Source organism: Sinocyclocheilus grahami, unplaced genomic scaffold, assembly GCF_001515645.1.
Source record: "Sinocyclocheilus grahami isolate Dianchi unplaced genomic scaffold, SAMN03320097.WGS_v1.1 scaffold360.1, whole genome shotgun sequence".
NCBI classification, from domain to species: Eukaryota; Metazoa; Chordata; class Actinopteri; order Cypriniformes; family Cyprinidae; genus Sinocyclocheilus; species Sinocyclocheilus grahami.
In genome coordinates, this window is record NW_015505539.1 from 842,685 (window position 1) to 860,197 (window position 17,513).

At 34.0% G+C, this 17,513-nt stretch overlaps 1 protein-coding gene across 1 annotated transcript; it reads right to left on the reverse strand.

Annotated features, from left to right (window-relative positions):
* Nucleotides 1–6,566: 6,566 nt before the first annotated feature.
* LOC107549021 (solute carrier organic anion transporter family member 3A1-like) lies at nt 6,567–13,369 on the reverse strand. Its single transcript, XM_016229922.1, has 5 exons — nt 13,009–13,369; nt 11,233–11,401; nt 10,192–10,364; nt 9,199–9,263; nt 6,567–8,229 (listed from the first exon to the last, which is right to left on the reverse strand). Exons 1-5 carry the CDS (start codon nt 13,203–13,205, stop codon nt 7,853–7,855), a joined length of 981 nt encoding a protein of 326 aa, XP_016085408.1. The 5' UTR covers nt 13,206–13,369; the 3' UTR covers nt 6,567–7,852.
* Nucleotides 13,370–17,513: the final 4,144 nt, after the last annotated feature.

Sequence of the window (17,513 nt, forward strand, 5' to 3'; positions counted from 1 at the left end):
TCATCGCATGCATATTTAGGATTAACCTAATACTGTTTTTAGAAATGGAACAATATACACATAATGATAGTAAACTGAAAGTGTCCTATACTGTACATCCAGCCTGTTAACTGATTGTTCATGATCATTTATGAATTCCTGCATAAAGTTCATCTTGCCATTAAACTAAAGGTCTTTGCACAAATTCTCGTCCTAAATTTTCGCATGTTAAAAAATAAATACGACCTCACGTTGTGTCAATCACATTTACACACTGCCTCCAAAACTTTCATCCGTTATAAAAAAAAATTTGGACCAGGTTCGATTTTCTGCGCTTTCGCATCGATAGCAAGCATTTTGATAGGAAAGGATGATGAATACGAAAAAAAAAAAAGTATACGAAAATTTCGGACTCAGTGTGCAAGGACCTTAACTTGCTATTTTGTCAGCACAAGATCTGTGATTTTCTTTCTTTGTCAAAGTTTTTAATATATTGGCAAATGAGCCCACAAAACATTGTTTTGTGCCCACAAACCAATAGTGAATTTCTAAAAGAAGCAGAAGGAATCTTATTTGAATCATTCTGATACATTTGTGTGCTTCGTGCTGCCAGAGATGGCCTAGAAATGGTGGTGTCCGTGGAGAAAAGAGTAAGGGAAGGAAAAAGGGGGTCATCATCCTGCCATATTTTTAATTTGTCCTCACAATTGCTTTATAGGGAGTCTGTATGCATGATGGGTTGTGAAAACCTTCTAAATAGCATTTTGTTTATGTGTGAGTGTTTAATAGGCCTACTGTCTGTCAGTGAAAATTATATCTTAAAGGTTCTTTATTATTGGCATCTCTGCTGAAAAAAAACAATAGAGGCCGTCAGAGAATTTGTAATGGTTTTACTGGTTATAATGGGAATTGTACTGGTTTTAATGGAAACTGTAATGGTGCTTGTTGGTCTCTACTTGTAATTGGTTGGGGTTCTATTGGTGGCTTGTTAAAACCACTAAATCCTAATGGACCATGTCCCAAAACTCAGGAATCCATTTTTAGTGGTTTTAATAGTTAAAAGTTGATGGTTTGTAATGTTTATAATGGTTTTTGTATGGAAACCATTATAATTCCTGTGATGGTCTCTATTGTTTTTTTCAGCAGGGATATGGTTCCATGAATAACCTTTAACATCCATAGAACTTTTCTATTCCACAAAAGGTTCTTTATATTGAAAAAATATTTTTTAAATGTTCTTCACAAAAAGCGTTGTCGCTTCGCGTCATAACAGCTTAAAGGGTTAGTTCACCCAAAATAATTTTATGAAGCTATGAGAATACTTTTTTGTGCGCGAAGAAAACAATAATAACATAATTTATTCAACAATTCTTCTCCCCGAGTTACCGTCTTCCTCCATTTTGGAGAGTACCCCAGAACGTAATCAACGTAATCAGCGTTGTTTATGTTCAGCATATGCGCGCTTTCAGCGTTGTTTACGTTTAGCATGTGCGCGCTGTCTACTGAAAGTACACAACACTGATTACATTGATTACGTTCTGGGGTACTCTCCAAAATGGCGGAAGACGGTAACTCGGGGAGAAGAATTTTTAATAAATTATGTTATCATCGTTTTCTTTGCACACAAAAAGTATTCTCGTAGCTTCATAAAATTATGGTTTAACCACTGATGTCACATGGACTATTTTACCGATGTCCTTGCTACGTTTCTGGACCTGGGAACATTACAGTTGCATTGTTGTCTACGGAGGGTCAGAGAGCTCTCAGATTTTTATCAAAAATATCTTTATTTGTGTTCCGAAGAGGAACAAAGGTCTTACGGGTTTGGAACGACATGAGGGTGAGTAATTTATTACATAATTTTCATTTTTGGGTGAACTAACCCTTTAAAACAGTCTATGATGGACGCGATAGAACGACTGTTGCAAATGAATTTGTCCTTCGTGTCAGAAGTAGCGCGGCCATTTGAAGTAGGGTCAGAAATAGAACGGGACATCGTTTTACAGTCGGGAATTTGACCTGTCGCGTTGCGCTGCATCCAGTATAAACTGACTGTTCACTTGGGGAATCAAAAATGGTTCTATGGCATCGTTGCGAAAACCCCCTTTGGAATGTCAATACTAGAGTAGTAAAGTGAAATAAGTGAAAAAGTAAATCAAATTCAGAATAACCGTCTTAAAAGGTATTTCAAATAGTTTGTAAGTCTTTTTTCATCTTACCAAACTTGGACCAGGCTACTGAAGCTGTCAGAGAGTCAGCAGAGCTGCCTGCAAATAAATGAGCAACATTTCATGTCAGTGAGTCACAGCAGTTCTTGAATGCCTTGAGCCAATATAATTCATCTGCTGCAACATTAAGGCAGAAAATAGTGCCCATATTTCCATCGGCTCAGTGTGCCATTGCACCGGACCCAGTTTAGCCCTGCGTGTGCAATGTGTATATCAAGTTATCCAATGGAAAATGACCATGCTCCATATCCAATCTGCTTCTAAGGATTTCATGAAGGCAAGTAATGGGTTTTTGTAATGTTTTTAAATAATCTCCTCCTGTCTCTGCACACACACACACACACACACACACACACACACACACACACACAGACAGACAGTGCTCAACTCTCAGCCACAGGGAAGGGAAATACTTTTGCAATTTAATTTTTATGTAAGATGGTAATTTGCAACAGTTCAAAGAATAAGTGAAAAATGCTTTGGAGGAAATCTGACACTTTTTTTCTATTTTCTTCATCTGAAAAATCTGTAATCTGTAAAATGAGAGAATATTCTGAGCATTCAACATTTATTTAATATCCAGATTGTAGTTTACTTTTGTTTGCATTTTTGAAAAAAAAAATCCTTTGGTTTTGATCATAAAGCATCAAGCCCCTTGTTTTTTCCCTAAACTCAGTCTGTATTTGAGCATTTGAGCTGCTCTCAACATCTACTTTGAACCGAACATCAAAAATGTACAACACAAAGAGCCAACTGACAATTCACCCCTCCTGCTTCTCTCTCAAATATTATGAGAGCCATTGGAGAGAGAAGAGCGTATTTTTTATTTATATTTGTGACACAGCAGGGTTTATCTTCAGCTGAAGACGATTAAGTTGTTTGATTATTATGGACAACTTGAGCTGTGGTTCCGAAGGATAATTTTCAAAACCATAAATTCAGCATCTTTTTCAGTTAAAGCACTGCAGCAGAACATTGACTCTCTTTTGAATGACTTATTTACATAAAATATTCTGTGCATTTTCACACAAACACATCAGTCTCCTGAGAAATTAGGCCTTGTAATGAATCCTCAAATTAATTATGCACAGTTTGATGGGATAGCCATAGCAGTGATGGATTATTATGTGAAACAAAGCGAAACAGATGCAATGTGCATAGAAACGTACACACGACACATGCCAAACCAAACCCTACTAATGCACTCCATGGTTAGGGAGTAAGTCTTTAGGGAAACATTGTAGCTATTGTAAAAGCTTTGAATTCCCAAACAAAAACGCTTTTTCATTTTTAAGAGTTTTCCCTCCAGTTTCACAGGTAATATACCAACAAAGGCTTCTGTACTAGCAATTAAAGGAATAGTTAACCCAAAAATGAAAATGTACTTACCTTTAAGCCATCCGAGATGTAGTTGAATTGGTTTCTTAATCAGAACAGATTTGGAGAAATTTTGCATTGCATCACTTGTTCACCAATGGATCCTCCGCAGTGAATGGGTGCCGTCAAAATGACTCAATGACTTCAAACACAAAATGAGACATAAAAATAATACAACAATAAATTCCACAAATAAGCAACACAACTCCAGTCCATCAATTAACAAATTGTGAAGCTAAACGCTGAGTGCTTGTAATAAACAAATCTTATGAACACAAAGCTTTTCAATTAACAAGTTGTATGGATTACTTGTGGCCTCTTGTACTGACTGCACCCATTCACTGCAGATGATCCATTGGTGAGCAAGTGATGTAATGCTAAATTTCTCCAAATCTGATGAAGAAACAAACTCATCTACATGGATGGCCTGAGGGTGAGTACATTTTCAGCAAATTATCATTTTTTGGGTGAACTATTCCTTTAAGTATGTGAAATGGTCGGTAATTGAATTAGCTCTCTCAACTGTGTTATTGCTACACATCAGTTTAAAATAGCTCTCTATTTGCTGACAATAATAACCCTGATAAATAACCCTGCACTGCAGAACATAAATGCTTCATATCCCCATCCCTCCTGAGTTTGGATCCTCTGAGATGTATGAAAGTGGGAACTGAACAGTATTGCACCAAAGACATGTTTGAGATGTCAGTCTTGACAACAGTGTGTTCCATGAAGCATATTTTTAACAAGAATAAACCTTTTGTAGTGTTGGCAGATGTTTTGTGTCTTCTGCAGGTGCTGATGAATAGGACATCATGCTATAAATATCCTCCTGAATATGTCGGGGATATTTAGTACATTATTCAGTGAATATTGCTCTGTTGTTGTTGGTCTTATTGCTACTTAGTCATTATTTTTAATAAGTGAATCCCACTTTCTATTATATCTATTTGTATGTATATATATATAGAGAGAGAGAGAGAGTGAGTACAAGTATATATATATATATATATAAAATATATGTAACATATCAGACTTAGAAAAAAAACGAATAAAAATAAAACTAAACTGAAAAAAAAATCTAGTTCAAAATCTGAATAAAAACTATACTAGTATATTAATTATTCTAAAACAACACTGCTGCAAACTACGGGGAAAAAAAGCATTGCATTTGTTTCCCTATTAGTTAATGGGTATCTTTCCTTTAAGTCTCTCATCGTACTCTTCTTCCAGTTCTATCGGTTCTTCGTTTATCTGTCAAGGCTGTAGAAGGGAATCTAAGCCACATCAAATAAAGACTTTAATCTTCTTACACACCAGGGCAGATTAACACGCAGTATATGTGTCACCTCACTTAAAGAGACACCGTTAAAAACTGATGGAAGATAAATACTCATAAATCCAAAAGATGGATTTCAATTCAGATACTCCTGCAAAAATCTTCACGGTGATTCCAAACAGCCTGACATTTGGTGTCCAATCAGTTAAATAAATAAAAACCTTGAAGGTTGTCAGGTTTATATATGACCTTTTGTTGTGAAGAGCGTGTGTCTATGAAGGAAATCAAAAGAAAGCCTTTTTACCCAATAGCGGTATAGCCTCTGATGTTGGAGATGGTCCAGAATTTAATTTCAAAGGCCCATGGTGAAGTATTGTGCTTTTCACCTTCATATCCACAATAGATCAAGCAGTTTCTTTATTTCAGGACCAGCTTAAGGTTCTATGAAAAAAAGCTTCGTGTCCATACTTTTAATAACTCCTTGGTTGAACTGCAGGTTGTAGCTCAAGAGGAGAAGGTAAAGCAAGGAATATATTATCAGAAGTAGACAAACACAAATGCAATAAGGCCTTTCTGAATCAAATCTCTTTTTCCATAGAGTGGAAATCTCACTCCAGCAGTCAAATGGCTTATAGTCATCTCCTCTCCATTTTGCCCTAGATTTTATAAATAACCAAATTGGGTCCATTTACATCTACACTATAATACATCCTCTTATTCTTATTTTGATGTGAATCCAAAAATGTATAAAAGAAAGTTAAATAAAACAATTCTAGTGAATATTAACATAAAAAAAACATATTTTGAGAGTAGATTCTGCATAATACTCTACTGATAAAATATCTTAAATTCTATTCCATTAAAGAATAGTTCACCCAAAATTGAAGATTTGCTGAAAATGTACGCACCCTCAGGCAATCCAAGATGTAGCTGAGCTTGTTTCTTCATATGAAACGAATTGGAGGAATGTAGCATTATATCACTTGCTCACCAATGGATCCTCTGCAGCGAATGGGTGCCGTCAGAATGAGAGTACGAATAGCTGATAAAAACTTCACAGTAATCCACACATCTCCAGTCCATCAGCTAACATCTCGTGAAGTGAAAAGCTGCATGTTTGTTAGAAACAATCCCATCATTAACACATTTTACTGTTGCTTTTGGCCAAAATATGAGTCCATAATCCATAATCCTCCCTCTCCCTAGTCCATCCCTCTCGCATCAAAGTTCACTAACATGTTTGTTTAGAACTGTTTTAAACTGTTTTCAGTTGTAAATGGTACTTTATCTGTGCATACGTCACTCCTGAATCACTCTTCATGAAAACAAAATCAACATTATAGATACAGGACTCGTATTTTAGCCTGAAGTATCGGTTTGAATTTAAAAATGTAATGATGAATTTGATTATTACAAAACACATCACAAGACATTAATTGATAGAATGCAGTAATTTTTAACAGCTGTTTAGTCTCTCATTCTGACGGCACCCATTCACTATAGCGGATCCACTGGTGAGCAAGTGATGTATTTTTATTTTAATTTTTTTTTATCTGTTCTGATGAACAAACAAACTCATCTATTTCTTGGTTGGTCTGAGGGTGAGTACATTTTTATACATCTTTTGAACTATTTAAAATATTAGGTAAAAAAGAACCATAGAGGCAAATCTGAGATTCTATGAAAAATAATTTATTTGCAGAATAAAATAAAAGTTATTTTGCCATTTTAAAAAATGATACGAAAAGTACACTGCTTCAATTTTACCTGCAGTAAAACAAGAATGATGTGCTATGAAGCTTTAGAGGAAATTCAAATAATGTAAAATCAGAAATTCATCATGAACAGTTTTTATCCCAAGGTGTCTTTTGTAAACAGCTCTATTTCTAATCTGCTAAGAACCCACAGTGCCATGTCTTATTGCAGTGAAGTGAAATAAAACAGTTTAATCTCAATCCAAAACTGAAACACACTTCAAATGTTACATTATAATTGTATAAAATGTCATTCTTCATCCAACTCATAAATACCAAGGCCCAGCCTAATCATCAGAACGTTATTTGCTCTACAGCAAGATCAGCGCACCACTCATGAATGACAACAGTCTTCTGCCATTTAATAAAAACGCCTTTTCCCAATACTTCCCCTCTGATGTCAGTCATATTGTAGGTCACAATATTCCCAAAGTCTAGTCCCAAACATGCCATTGTTGTCATCTGAATAAAGAGGCATTCCTAAATTCATTAAAAAAACTACAAATAATCAGTCTCACTCAGTCTTCATCATCCAAAACAAAATCAAATACACTCTCCCACTATTGCACAGATGTATAAAGAAGCTAATAATGTACTGTATCAATAACCTTTACAAATTAAGACATTATAGGCCTTAATAAACCATATAAATTAACAACAGCAGAAAGCAAATGCTGCAAAAAGCACTTAGAAAAAAACATCTCTCAAACACCCCTTTGAATGTTTTGAGAAATAATTGATATTGTTTTTATATATATATTGCTTAAAATTGCAGTATGTAGTATACAATAGAATTATATATTAGTATTAATAAACTGGTTGTGATGTACTAAATGATCCCCATAATAATAACGGACTGGAACGGGGATCGAGAACATAACCAGCATCAACCAGCCGGATGACTGATGATGACGAGTTCAACTTGTTGATCTTAGTTGTATATATAATTATTTTACTTGAAAAATTGTGGAAACAGTCATTTTGTGTATGACTTCAGCTAATGCACAGCTGTGTGAAGTTAACAAACCAGCTACACTGTCAGGCATTGAAGTAGACGCCTTCAGCTAACTACTACAACTTTTTACTGGCACTGGAGAAACACCTGTGAAAGTACTTGTAAAAACAAGATGGACCCAGTAGAAGAGTTTGAAGGAGTTTACAAGAAAGTCTGACACATCCTGGAATAACAGACGATCCTTCAGTATAACGATCATGTGCGAATTAGCATGAAACCACTATAAAACGGACTCCATGTTTTCACACCACTCGTGATCCTCCAGGCTATATATAAATTTAGTCCTGTTGACTTGGCTCTGACTGCTGTCCTTTCCGAGACTGTCCAGATTCACGCTGGACGAGAACATTTCCGTGGGTGTAACGTATCCCTCATGGTTTTGAATGTATTTCTTGTAGTTTCTGCGCAAGCATTGCCAAGTGGTTGTGTAGAGGAGGAACGCCACGACCTTGAGGACGATGGCCATGCTGACGTACAGGTGCCGGTAGCTCACGTTGTCGTATAGCAGACAGGCGCCTTTGTCCCCGCACTCGGTGCTCCAGAAAAGGCATGTGGAATCGATCCCCGTGCCAAATATCAGAGGAGGAGGAATGAACCCTGAAAGATGGTTTTTGTATCATTTGAGATTTGCATTTTGAAGACAAATTCTGATTCTGATCTGCTTCTGCACATATTAGGTGTTTTGCAATATTGAGAGAATGGAGGAAGTCTTCATTTTCTGATTAATAAAGCAAGTTGAGAACTACTTTATGTATGACAAACAGCTTTAAAGGGATAGTTCACGCAAAAAAAAAAGAAAATTCTAGCATTAATTACTCATGTCGTTCCAAACCTGTAAGACCTTCGTTCATCTTCGGAACACAAAGTAAGATATTTTTGATGAAATCCGAAAGCACCCTGACCCTGCATAGACAGCAACGTACCTACCATGTTAAAGGCCCGGAAAGGTAGTAAAGACATTGTTAAAATAGTCCATGTGACATCAGCGGTTCAACCTTAATGTAGCTATGAGAATACTTTTTGTGTGCGAAGAAAACTAAAATAACGACTTAATTCAACAATTTCTTCTTTCTTATTCAACAATGTCCTTACTACCATTCTGGGCCTTGAACATCTATGCAGGGTCAGAAAGCTCGTGAATTTCATCAAAAATATCTTAATTTGTGCTCCAAAGATGAACGAAGGTCTTATAGGGTTGGAAAGACATGAGGGTGAATAATTAATGACAGAATTGTCATTTTTGGGTGAGCTATCCCTTTAATTTTACTGCTAGAAAACTATTGCTTTTTTTAACAGAAGTGGCAAATGAACTTGTCCTTGTTTTATGGCACTTTGCGAGGGTGAATAATTAATGACAGAATTGTCATTTTTGGGTGAGCTATCCCTTTAATTTTACTGCTAGAAAACTATTGCTTTTTTTTAACAGAAGTGGCAAATGAACTTGTCCTTGTTTTATGGCACTTTGGACTGCTTGCTAGGAAATTGACTTATTTCACTGAGGCAAACAAATCACTCTCCACAATATACTGTGAAAGCATGTGGTTGTTCTGTGCTGTGATATCTCACCTAACAGTCGCAGTAGTAGAAAAAGAACTCCAAGAGCGTATGACTTCAGCTCTGGGCTCACAGTTCTAAAAGAGCAAGAAAGCAAGTCAACATATTGAGCACAAAACATGTTCATTATTCATACACACATTCATGACACACACACACACGTTCAAAGTGTCCCCTCAGATTTAAAAGAAAAAAAAATCTGATATACATATTTATCAGATGTATCATTTATTTATTTTACTTATTTATTACACTACCAGTTTGTCTTTTTAGGAAATTAATACTTTTATTTAGGAATGATGCATTAAATTGACCAAAAGTGAAAGACATTATAATGTTACAAAAGATTGCTACTTCAAATAAATGCTGTTCTTTTGAACTGACATATATCAACAAAAATATTAAGCAGCACACGGTTTTCAACATCAATAATAACAAGAAATGTTTCTTGAGCACCAAATCAGGATATTACAATGATTTAAAGAGTGAGAGAAAACCGCATTGCCATCACAAATTTTTAAATGAATAAATACATTAAAATAGAAAACAGTTATTTTAAATAGTAATTTTCAAGTAATTAATTAATAGTAATAATCAAGCAATTTTACTGGATTTTTGATCAAATGCATTCTTGGTGAGTATACAGTAAATTAATGATAAGTCTTACAGACAGACAGACAGACAGACAGATGTTCTTATCCTATGAGAATAAGGACGTTTACACCACAACTACATAGAGGGAACTAAGCTATCACTGGAATCACTTTCAGAACCATTTTTCCAGCTGATGGACAATAAAAACATTGACAGCCAAATCGATTTCTTTCTGCATTAAATAGCTTCAGCATTGATAGGTGCAGACGACAAAACTGCAGTGCATGCTTATAATAAACAACGCTATCATGGTTATCATCATAGTTATTGCGCTTGGTTTGTACGGGCCATAACATTAGAGCTCTGTTTTTTACTCTCATTTCAGTGTGTAATAAGTGAAGGTAGAGTCACCTGATGAGGATGATGACGGAGGGCGTCTGGGCCATGGCTCCGATCATACTGCAGGCACAGATCACACACAGGAAGGTGAGGAAGGCCTCCTGGCAGCCGGGACGCGGGCATTTGCCGGGCACAGCCGTGGCAAAGTCATTGTATGCGGAGATACACGCGCATCCCGTCATATTCTGAAAATAAAAACAAATAAGGTTACACTTTATTTTAAGGTGTCCTTGTTACAGTGTAATTATACATTTAAGTACTGAGTAATATTAATGAACTACATGTACTATATGGTTAGGTTTTGGCTTAGGGTTACTAGCATGCAATTATGCATCAGTTCTTGTTATTATAATAGTAAGTATATGCAACTTGTGTAACAAGGACACATTAAAATAAAGTGTTACCTCAAATAACATTTATATTCTCCTCATAAAATAAATCTGCTTATAATTTTGCCTTCTGATATGTGCAAATATGACAGTAAGTTTAAATCACTTAATATATGCTACCATCGACCATTAAATTAAAACGAGGGTTTATTTAAAATACAAAAAATGAATATGAATATTAAATGAGAGTTTAGTGGACTAGTGTAAAGTAAACGAGTCATTATGAGCTGTCTGAACGTGCTATAGTCAATTTTATCTACAGAGAACCGATGCACCCTCGAACCCTGGCAGAAACAGGCTAATTAAACCCACCAGTTGGTATATTCATGTGGTGAGCCAGTGCGCAATTACGATAATGGTTGTGACTGTTATCTTGGATTCATCTATTCCAGTTTGTACCATTCGCTTTGTATGGTAATGAGTGCAGAGGCCCATATTGCAGTGGCCATTAAGATGCCTGGCAGGCAGAGCGCTGTGTCCTTTCCGACATACTGTATATCTGATGAGCGTCGTGGGCTTCGCTTCTAATGACCCACGCCGGACACGAGCTGTCCAGAAAACGAGCGGAGAGCCAGAGAAACAGACATACAGAGAGTATGTGACAGCAAAGAGGAAAGAAAGAGCGAGAGACAAAGGTTGTTGTGTAAATGAGATGGGTAATGACCTGAGAGAGAGGAGGTGGAAGTCCGGTGCTGATGACTCTGGAGCAGCCAGCGAAACAGGAGGACAAGTAGGTCACACCGTTGGAGCCACAAACGGGGCTAACGGATGAAGTGTAGCAGTTACAATGACTCATGCAGGGGGCTTCTGGCCTCTGGCCTACTTGCAGTGTCCTATATACACACAAACACACATTCACCTGTTTGAAGCCAGTTCATTTGATATACTGAGTGTCAATGAGTTCATTTGATTTATCACACACAGCCCTGTTTGTTTAGCAGCTTAGATATGAACAGGCCCAGGTGGAACTGTTTGACTTTTGGGGATGGAATCGTTTGGGGAAAAACCAATAGTGTGTGATGGTGTACACAGAAATATTGAATAAATACTGAATGAGTCTGTGTGTTGAGTCTGAACAAATTGGAGCAGCAGTGACATCTTGTTCTTGAGCAAACTGAATGACTTGAGACGGCTTGTTCATGAACAAACTGAATGAATGAAACATCTGCTGACCGACTGAACAAGAGGGGCATGTGAGGTTGTTTAGACTGTCAATCTCATTCAGAGAAGAATTATGAATCTGGGATTTACTGAAATGATTTAAACAAAAATTGTTCTGCTAATAATATAGTTCTGCTAAAAAAAGAAGAAAAAATTATGAAAAAATAATCAATATTAAAAATAATAAAATATTAATACTTAATAATAATACTTTTTTCTTATCAATAATTAGAAGAATATTATATAAAAAAATGAATGGTGTTAAAATTAAATTATAAAAATAAAATAAAATCAGATAATAGGACATTTTCTGCTAATAATTGCCCATGAAAAACTGTATTACAAAAAAATAATAAAATACATGTTAATTAATTTGTGTAAAAATCGTGAAAATCGGAGATTCAGATTTTCACTAAAACTGTTTTCACCAAAAATGTTCTGCTAATAATTTGCAATGAAATAAATGGTGTTGCATTAAAAAGAAAGACAAATAATAATTAATACAAAAAAAAAAAAGTGTTAAATTAGTAAAAATGATTATAAAAATAGGGGGAAAATTTTATGCTAATAATTTAGAAAAACAATTTGTATCAAATTACTAAAAAATAAAAATAATATAAAAAATAATAAAACATCAATAGTTAATAATAATACTAAAAATATGGAAAAATAGACATTTTCCTATTAATAATTTCATCAAAAATTGTATTAGAAGAATATTATATAAACACATTTATTGTATTCAAATTAAATTATATATAAAAAAACGAATAGGACATTTTCTGCTAATAACTGGCGATGAAAAACTATATTACAAAAAAAAAAAAAATTAAATTACTTTTAATTGTTTAAAAATGCATATATCCAAATATAATAAGAATATGAGTGATTCAACGACTTGCTCATAACACACAAAAATACACTCATTTTCACCACCTACTGGTGTAATGACGAAAACAAGCAGAAAGCATCAGCAAATGAACAGATTTAAAATCTTTTAAGTCACTGAGATCAATCAAAATCCACAGCACTATGTGTGCAGATCTCTAAAGCAAAGATTCAATGTGGGCCTGGAAAATAATTTGGGATGTATTACTAATCTGTTCTCTCCTATTCCCTTGAAACACTCAAAAAGAGAACCAGTGACATCTATAAAATACTGAAGCTGGCTCATCCACAAAAAAGACTTGTCATCCTCTAGCTTCTCTGCAAAGACATTATAAATGGCACAAAAAATAACAAGGCTGTGAGGAGAAAAAAGCAGCTGAGCAGTCCGTACTCGTTGCCATAGGCGACAGTCACCCCAGCGACAGGTCCTGTGTCACAGCCCAGGAAGAGGAAGGACACGTAACAGGCCGTGGAGATCAGATTGACCAGCATTGCCATTCGAATCGCTCCCAGAGCAGACAGGTTCAGCTTCTTCACCAGCAAACCTCCCAGGAATATGCCCAGACAGGCACACGGGATGGCCGTCATCCCTGTTTATGAAGAGAATATCCACAGAATTATGTGTTACAGTCAAGCTTTGCTGTGTACCTGTATACCCTTTTATCTTTGTTCTTTTCTTTGTATTGTGGCACTTCAGATGTCGATAAATTGCTTTTGTTGTATTCCTCATTTGTAAGTCGCTTTGGATGACAGCTTTTGCTAAATAAATAAATGCAAATGTTATAATTATGAATTATAATTTATACTGTTACTTGGAAAGAGTCAAAGATAAACGTGTTAGGATAAAGTGAGTTTCAAAAGACTGAGAAAGTCTTGAAAATCTGGGAATCCAAATTTATTTCACAAAAAAATTGGTTTAACGAAAAATGCATAATTTGCAAAGAAATAAACTATTAAATGAAAAAATCGACAAAATATACACATTCACATTAGACAAATTTTCTGTGAATGATATGGAAAAAATTATTTGAATTAAATTAGTAAAAATAATAACAATAAAAATACAGTAAAAATAGACAATTTAAAAAACATTAGTAATTAACACTAAAAATAGGGAGAAATCTGCTATAATTGGCAATGAAACTGTATTAGAATTGTAAATATATACACATTCACATTAGACAAATTTTCTGTGAATGATATGGAAAAAATTATTTGAATTAAATTAGTAAAAATAATAACAATAAAAATACAGTAAAAATAGACAATTTAAAAAACATTAGTAATTAACACTAAAAATAGGGAGAAATCTGCTATAATTGGCAATGAAACTGTATTAGAATTGTAAATATATACACATTCACATTAGACAAATTTTCTGTGAATGATATGGAAAAAATTATTTGAATTAAATTAGTAAAAATAATAACAATAAAAATACAGTAAAAATAGACAAACTGCTAATATTTTTGGAAAAAAATACAATTTAAAAAACATTAGTAATTAACACTAAAAATAGGGAGAAATCTGCTATAATTTGCAATGAAACTGTATTAGAATTGTAAAAAAAAAAAAAATCATTTTAATTGCATTAAAAGTTTCATTTGATTTTATTTGGTTTCATTCCTGTAATAATTTGCAATGAAATAAATGCTATTGAATAAAAAAAAATACACATTTTAAAAACAGATTTTCTGTTAATAATTTTGAACAATTCTAATAAATTAGAATACAATACGAAAAATAAGGGAAATTTACATTCTTGTTAATAATTTGCAATAAAAGTTGTATTAGAACATTTTTTTTAATTAATTGTAATTACAATTAACATTAAATTAGAAAAAATAACAAAAATAGGATATAATAATAATAATAATAAAAAATACAGTAAAATACACAAACTGCTAATATTTTTTGGGGGGAAAATTATTTGTAAAACATTAGTAAATACTACACTAGAAATAGGGGGAAATCTGCTATAATTGGCAATGAAACAGTATTAGAAATAATTTTAATTGCATTAAAAATTTCATTTGAAATAAAAAAAAAATGTAAACCGCAAAACAGACATTTTCCTCTAATAATTTTCACATTTTAAAAATAGATTTTCCACTAACATTTTTTTAAAAGTTCTATTAAATTATTATATAATACTAAAAATAAAGGAAATTTTTTCTTGCACATTACTCCAAATTAAATATGTTTTTATTAATAATCTTTTAAATCAAATCAATGCAATTTTGAGCCCCTCTCACTGCTACAAAAGGGCTTTTTTAACAAAAACATAAAAAAATGAAACCAGATAATTTACTTGACCAGAAACAATGCATAAAATTGACAATTTCATGCATAAGTCTTAATATCTTGCACAGTGTTGCTTCTTGAGCAAATCTATCTTTAAAAAAAGGCACACAATATAAATACTCTTTTCAGCATGATTTTTTATGCTGCTCTAACCACCAGGCTGTATTCTGTTATATAATAAATCATTTCTTACCCTACACTTTGTAGTAGTATTTCGTATTATTTATATGACATTTACTAATATTTTCAATCAGTTTTTATCTTTTTATAGTCAGTTTTCATTTATATTTTAATTTAAGTTTTAGTCATTTTATTAGGCTATGAGCTTTTGTCATTGCTTATTTAGCTTTAATTTTTATCTTTATTTAATTTCAGTTTTAGTTTAATAATTTTAGTACTACTTTTAATTTGAGTTAGTTGCCAAAGCAACTTTTTACATTTTTAAGTTTTTCATCTAATATTTATATTTTATTGTTATTTTAGTATCATTACAGTTTTATAGTATTAGAGGATACTATTATAATTTTGTTAATATTTTTAATTAGACTTCATTATTTTTTTTGTTGTAATTTAAGTTAATTTAATTTTTTTTATTTTTGTTTTAGTTCTTTTTTAATAGGTCTATATTATATGTCTGTCTTTTTTATTTTTAGTTTATTTAATTTGAGTTATTTTAGTATTTGAACTTAAACTGTCTGGGGAGTGTTTCTTGTATTTTTTTTTTATAAATTAATATATGTATATATTAGGGTTTGAACGACTTCTGATTTTTTGAAGTCGACTTTTATGTGATGAAAGTCGAGTCGAAGTCGACTAGTCGCTGATGACGTCATTAATGAACAAATAAGCCTGAACCTGGAGCTGAGACTCAAACACCTTGTGCACAGCTATGGCATGACACAGCACTGCCCACATGGCTGTTGCTCCTATAACAGCTTTTTTATCAGTTCTTTTGTCTTTGGGTCGATTTATTTCTCACAGATTTCTGCTCATTCTAAATCGGATACAGATAAATTAGCACAGTAAAGATTACATTCATATGAATGCATTAGTGAGAGCAATTGCGTGTGTGAATTAATTCTACCTGGCAGCGTCTCTCTACTAGTAGTGAAGCTGTGGAATTTAGTTATTAAGAAATATATGCTTGAACTTTTCAGTTTCTAAGCTATTTTATTGAGAAATCGCAGAACAGTGTTGACAATACATTTCCGCGCTGAATGATTCTGTGTGTGTTACTGTCTGTAGCCTATGTGTGTGCGTTACAGTGCAGCAGCGCATTAGATTAGAACGGCGATTAACTTACCTGTACAATAAGCTGTTTAAAATGTGCATTCTCCCATTCAGTTTCGAGCATCCAGTAATATAATCTCACATGTCTTGTGGAGCGCTTTCGGAGTATGCATTTATTTGTCATTTGAACTGTATGGAAACGGAGCGTAAATGTGGAAGTCCTTCAAAGATTTCTTATACTGTTGCACCCTCTATAGGACCAGTGACTAGTCGACGTCAAGCTTAAAGCGTCATGGCAGAGCACTGAAGTCGACTAGTCGATTAATCAGTGCAACCCCCTAGTATATATGTGCGCGTGTGTGTGTTTCTGTTTGCGCACCGCTTTCCCCGTCAAACTAATAAAAGATCTAAATATCAGGTCGGGTCGGGAAATATTGAAACTCTCTTGAGTTCCGATGCCTTTCTCCCCTCCGCGTCTCCGTGCAGCACAACAGTGTAGCACACATTGATCGGCACATGCACATCACAGACAGGCAGAGAGCGCAGAAGTGAAGCCCTCCCTCCCTTTCCAGTTGTGTTTGTCTTGCCGTGGAGGTGATTGGTGATGAACAAAAGACTAAGCTACCTATGCTTCAAATTTACAGCTCATTATCCAAAAGACAAAAGGCAATTATAGTTAAATTGTCTTGCTAACATCCATGACTCACAAGAGCTACCATGTAAATCAGCTAAAGTTTAGCTAAGGCAATAGGAAGTCTAGTTTAGACCAGTGCGCGTTCTTTCACTGCATGATTTAGTTTATTAAAATGCATTTAGAATGATCACAAAATTCAAGATACAGGGGCAGAAATGTATATATGTATATCATTTCATATAGTTAATCAGTATCACGCGAAGACTGACGTTTTTTCCACCAAAAAGCAACATGATTACAAATGTGATATTGATTTTACACAGCAGTTCAATAAACAACATTTAATATTAAGATACTTACATTTTAGACACAATATTGACTGTTTTTGCTCTATTTCGCCAACAAATATAATTCCAATTTGCATTTCTGAGCAACATGACAGTGTTTCGTTCCTGAATGAATCAACCGTTTAAATGATTCAGTTCAGTCGCAATGACTCACTTATTAACAGTGACTTGCTGCCACCTACTGGCGGTTTTAATTTCACATTTAAATATATTAATATTTTCTTTCTTTTTTTTAATGATTCCAAATATCAGTATTCAACGTTTTATGTTTAAAATATCAAAACGGTATTAATGCATTTGTAACTGCAAGTTAAAACATTCATGTCCCGCATTAAACATTGTGTAAATGCATCTAAATGCCCCTTCTAATGCAGCTTCTGT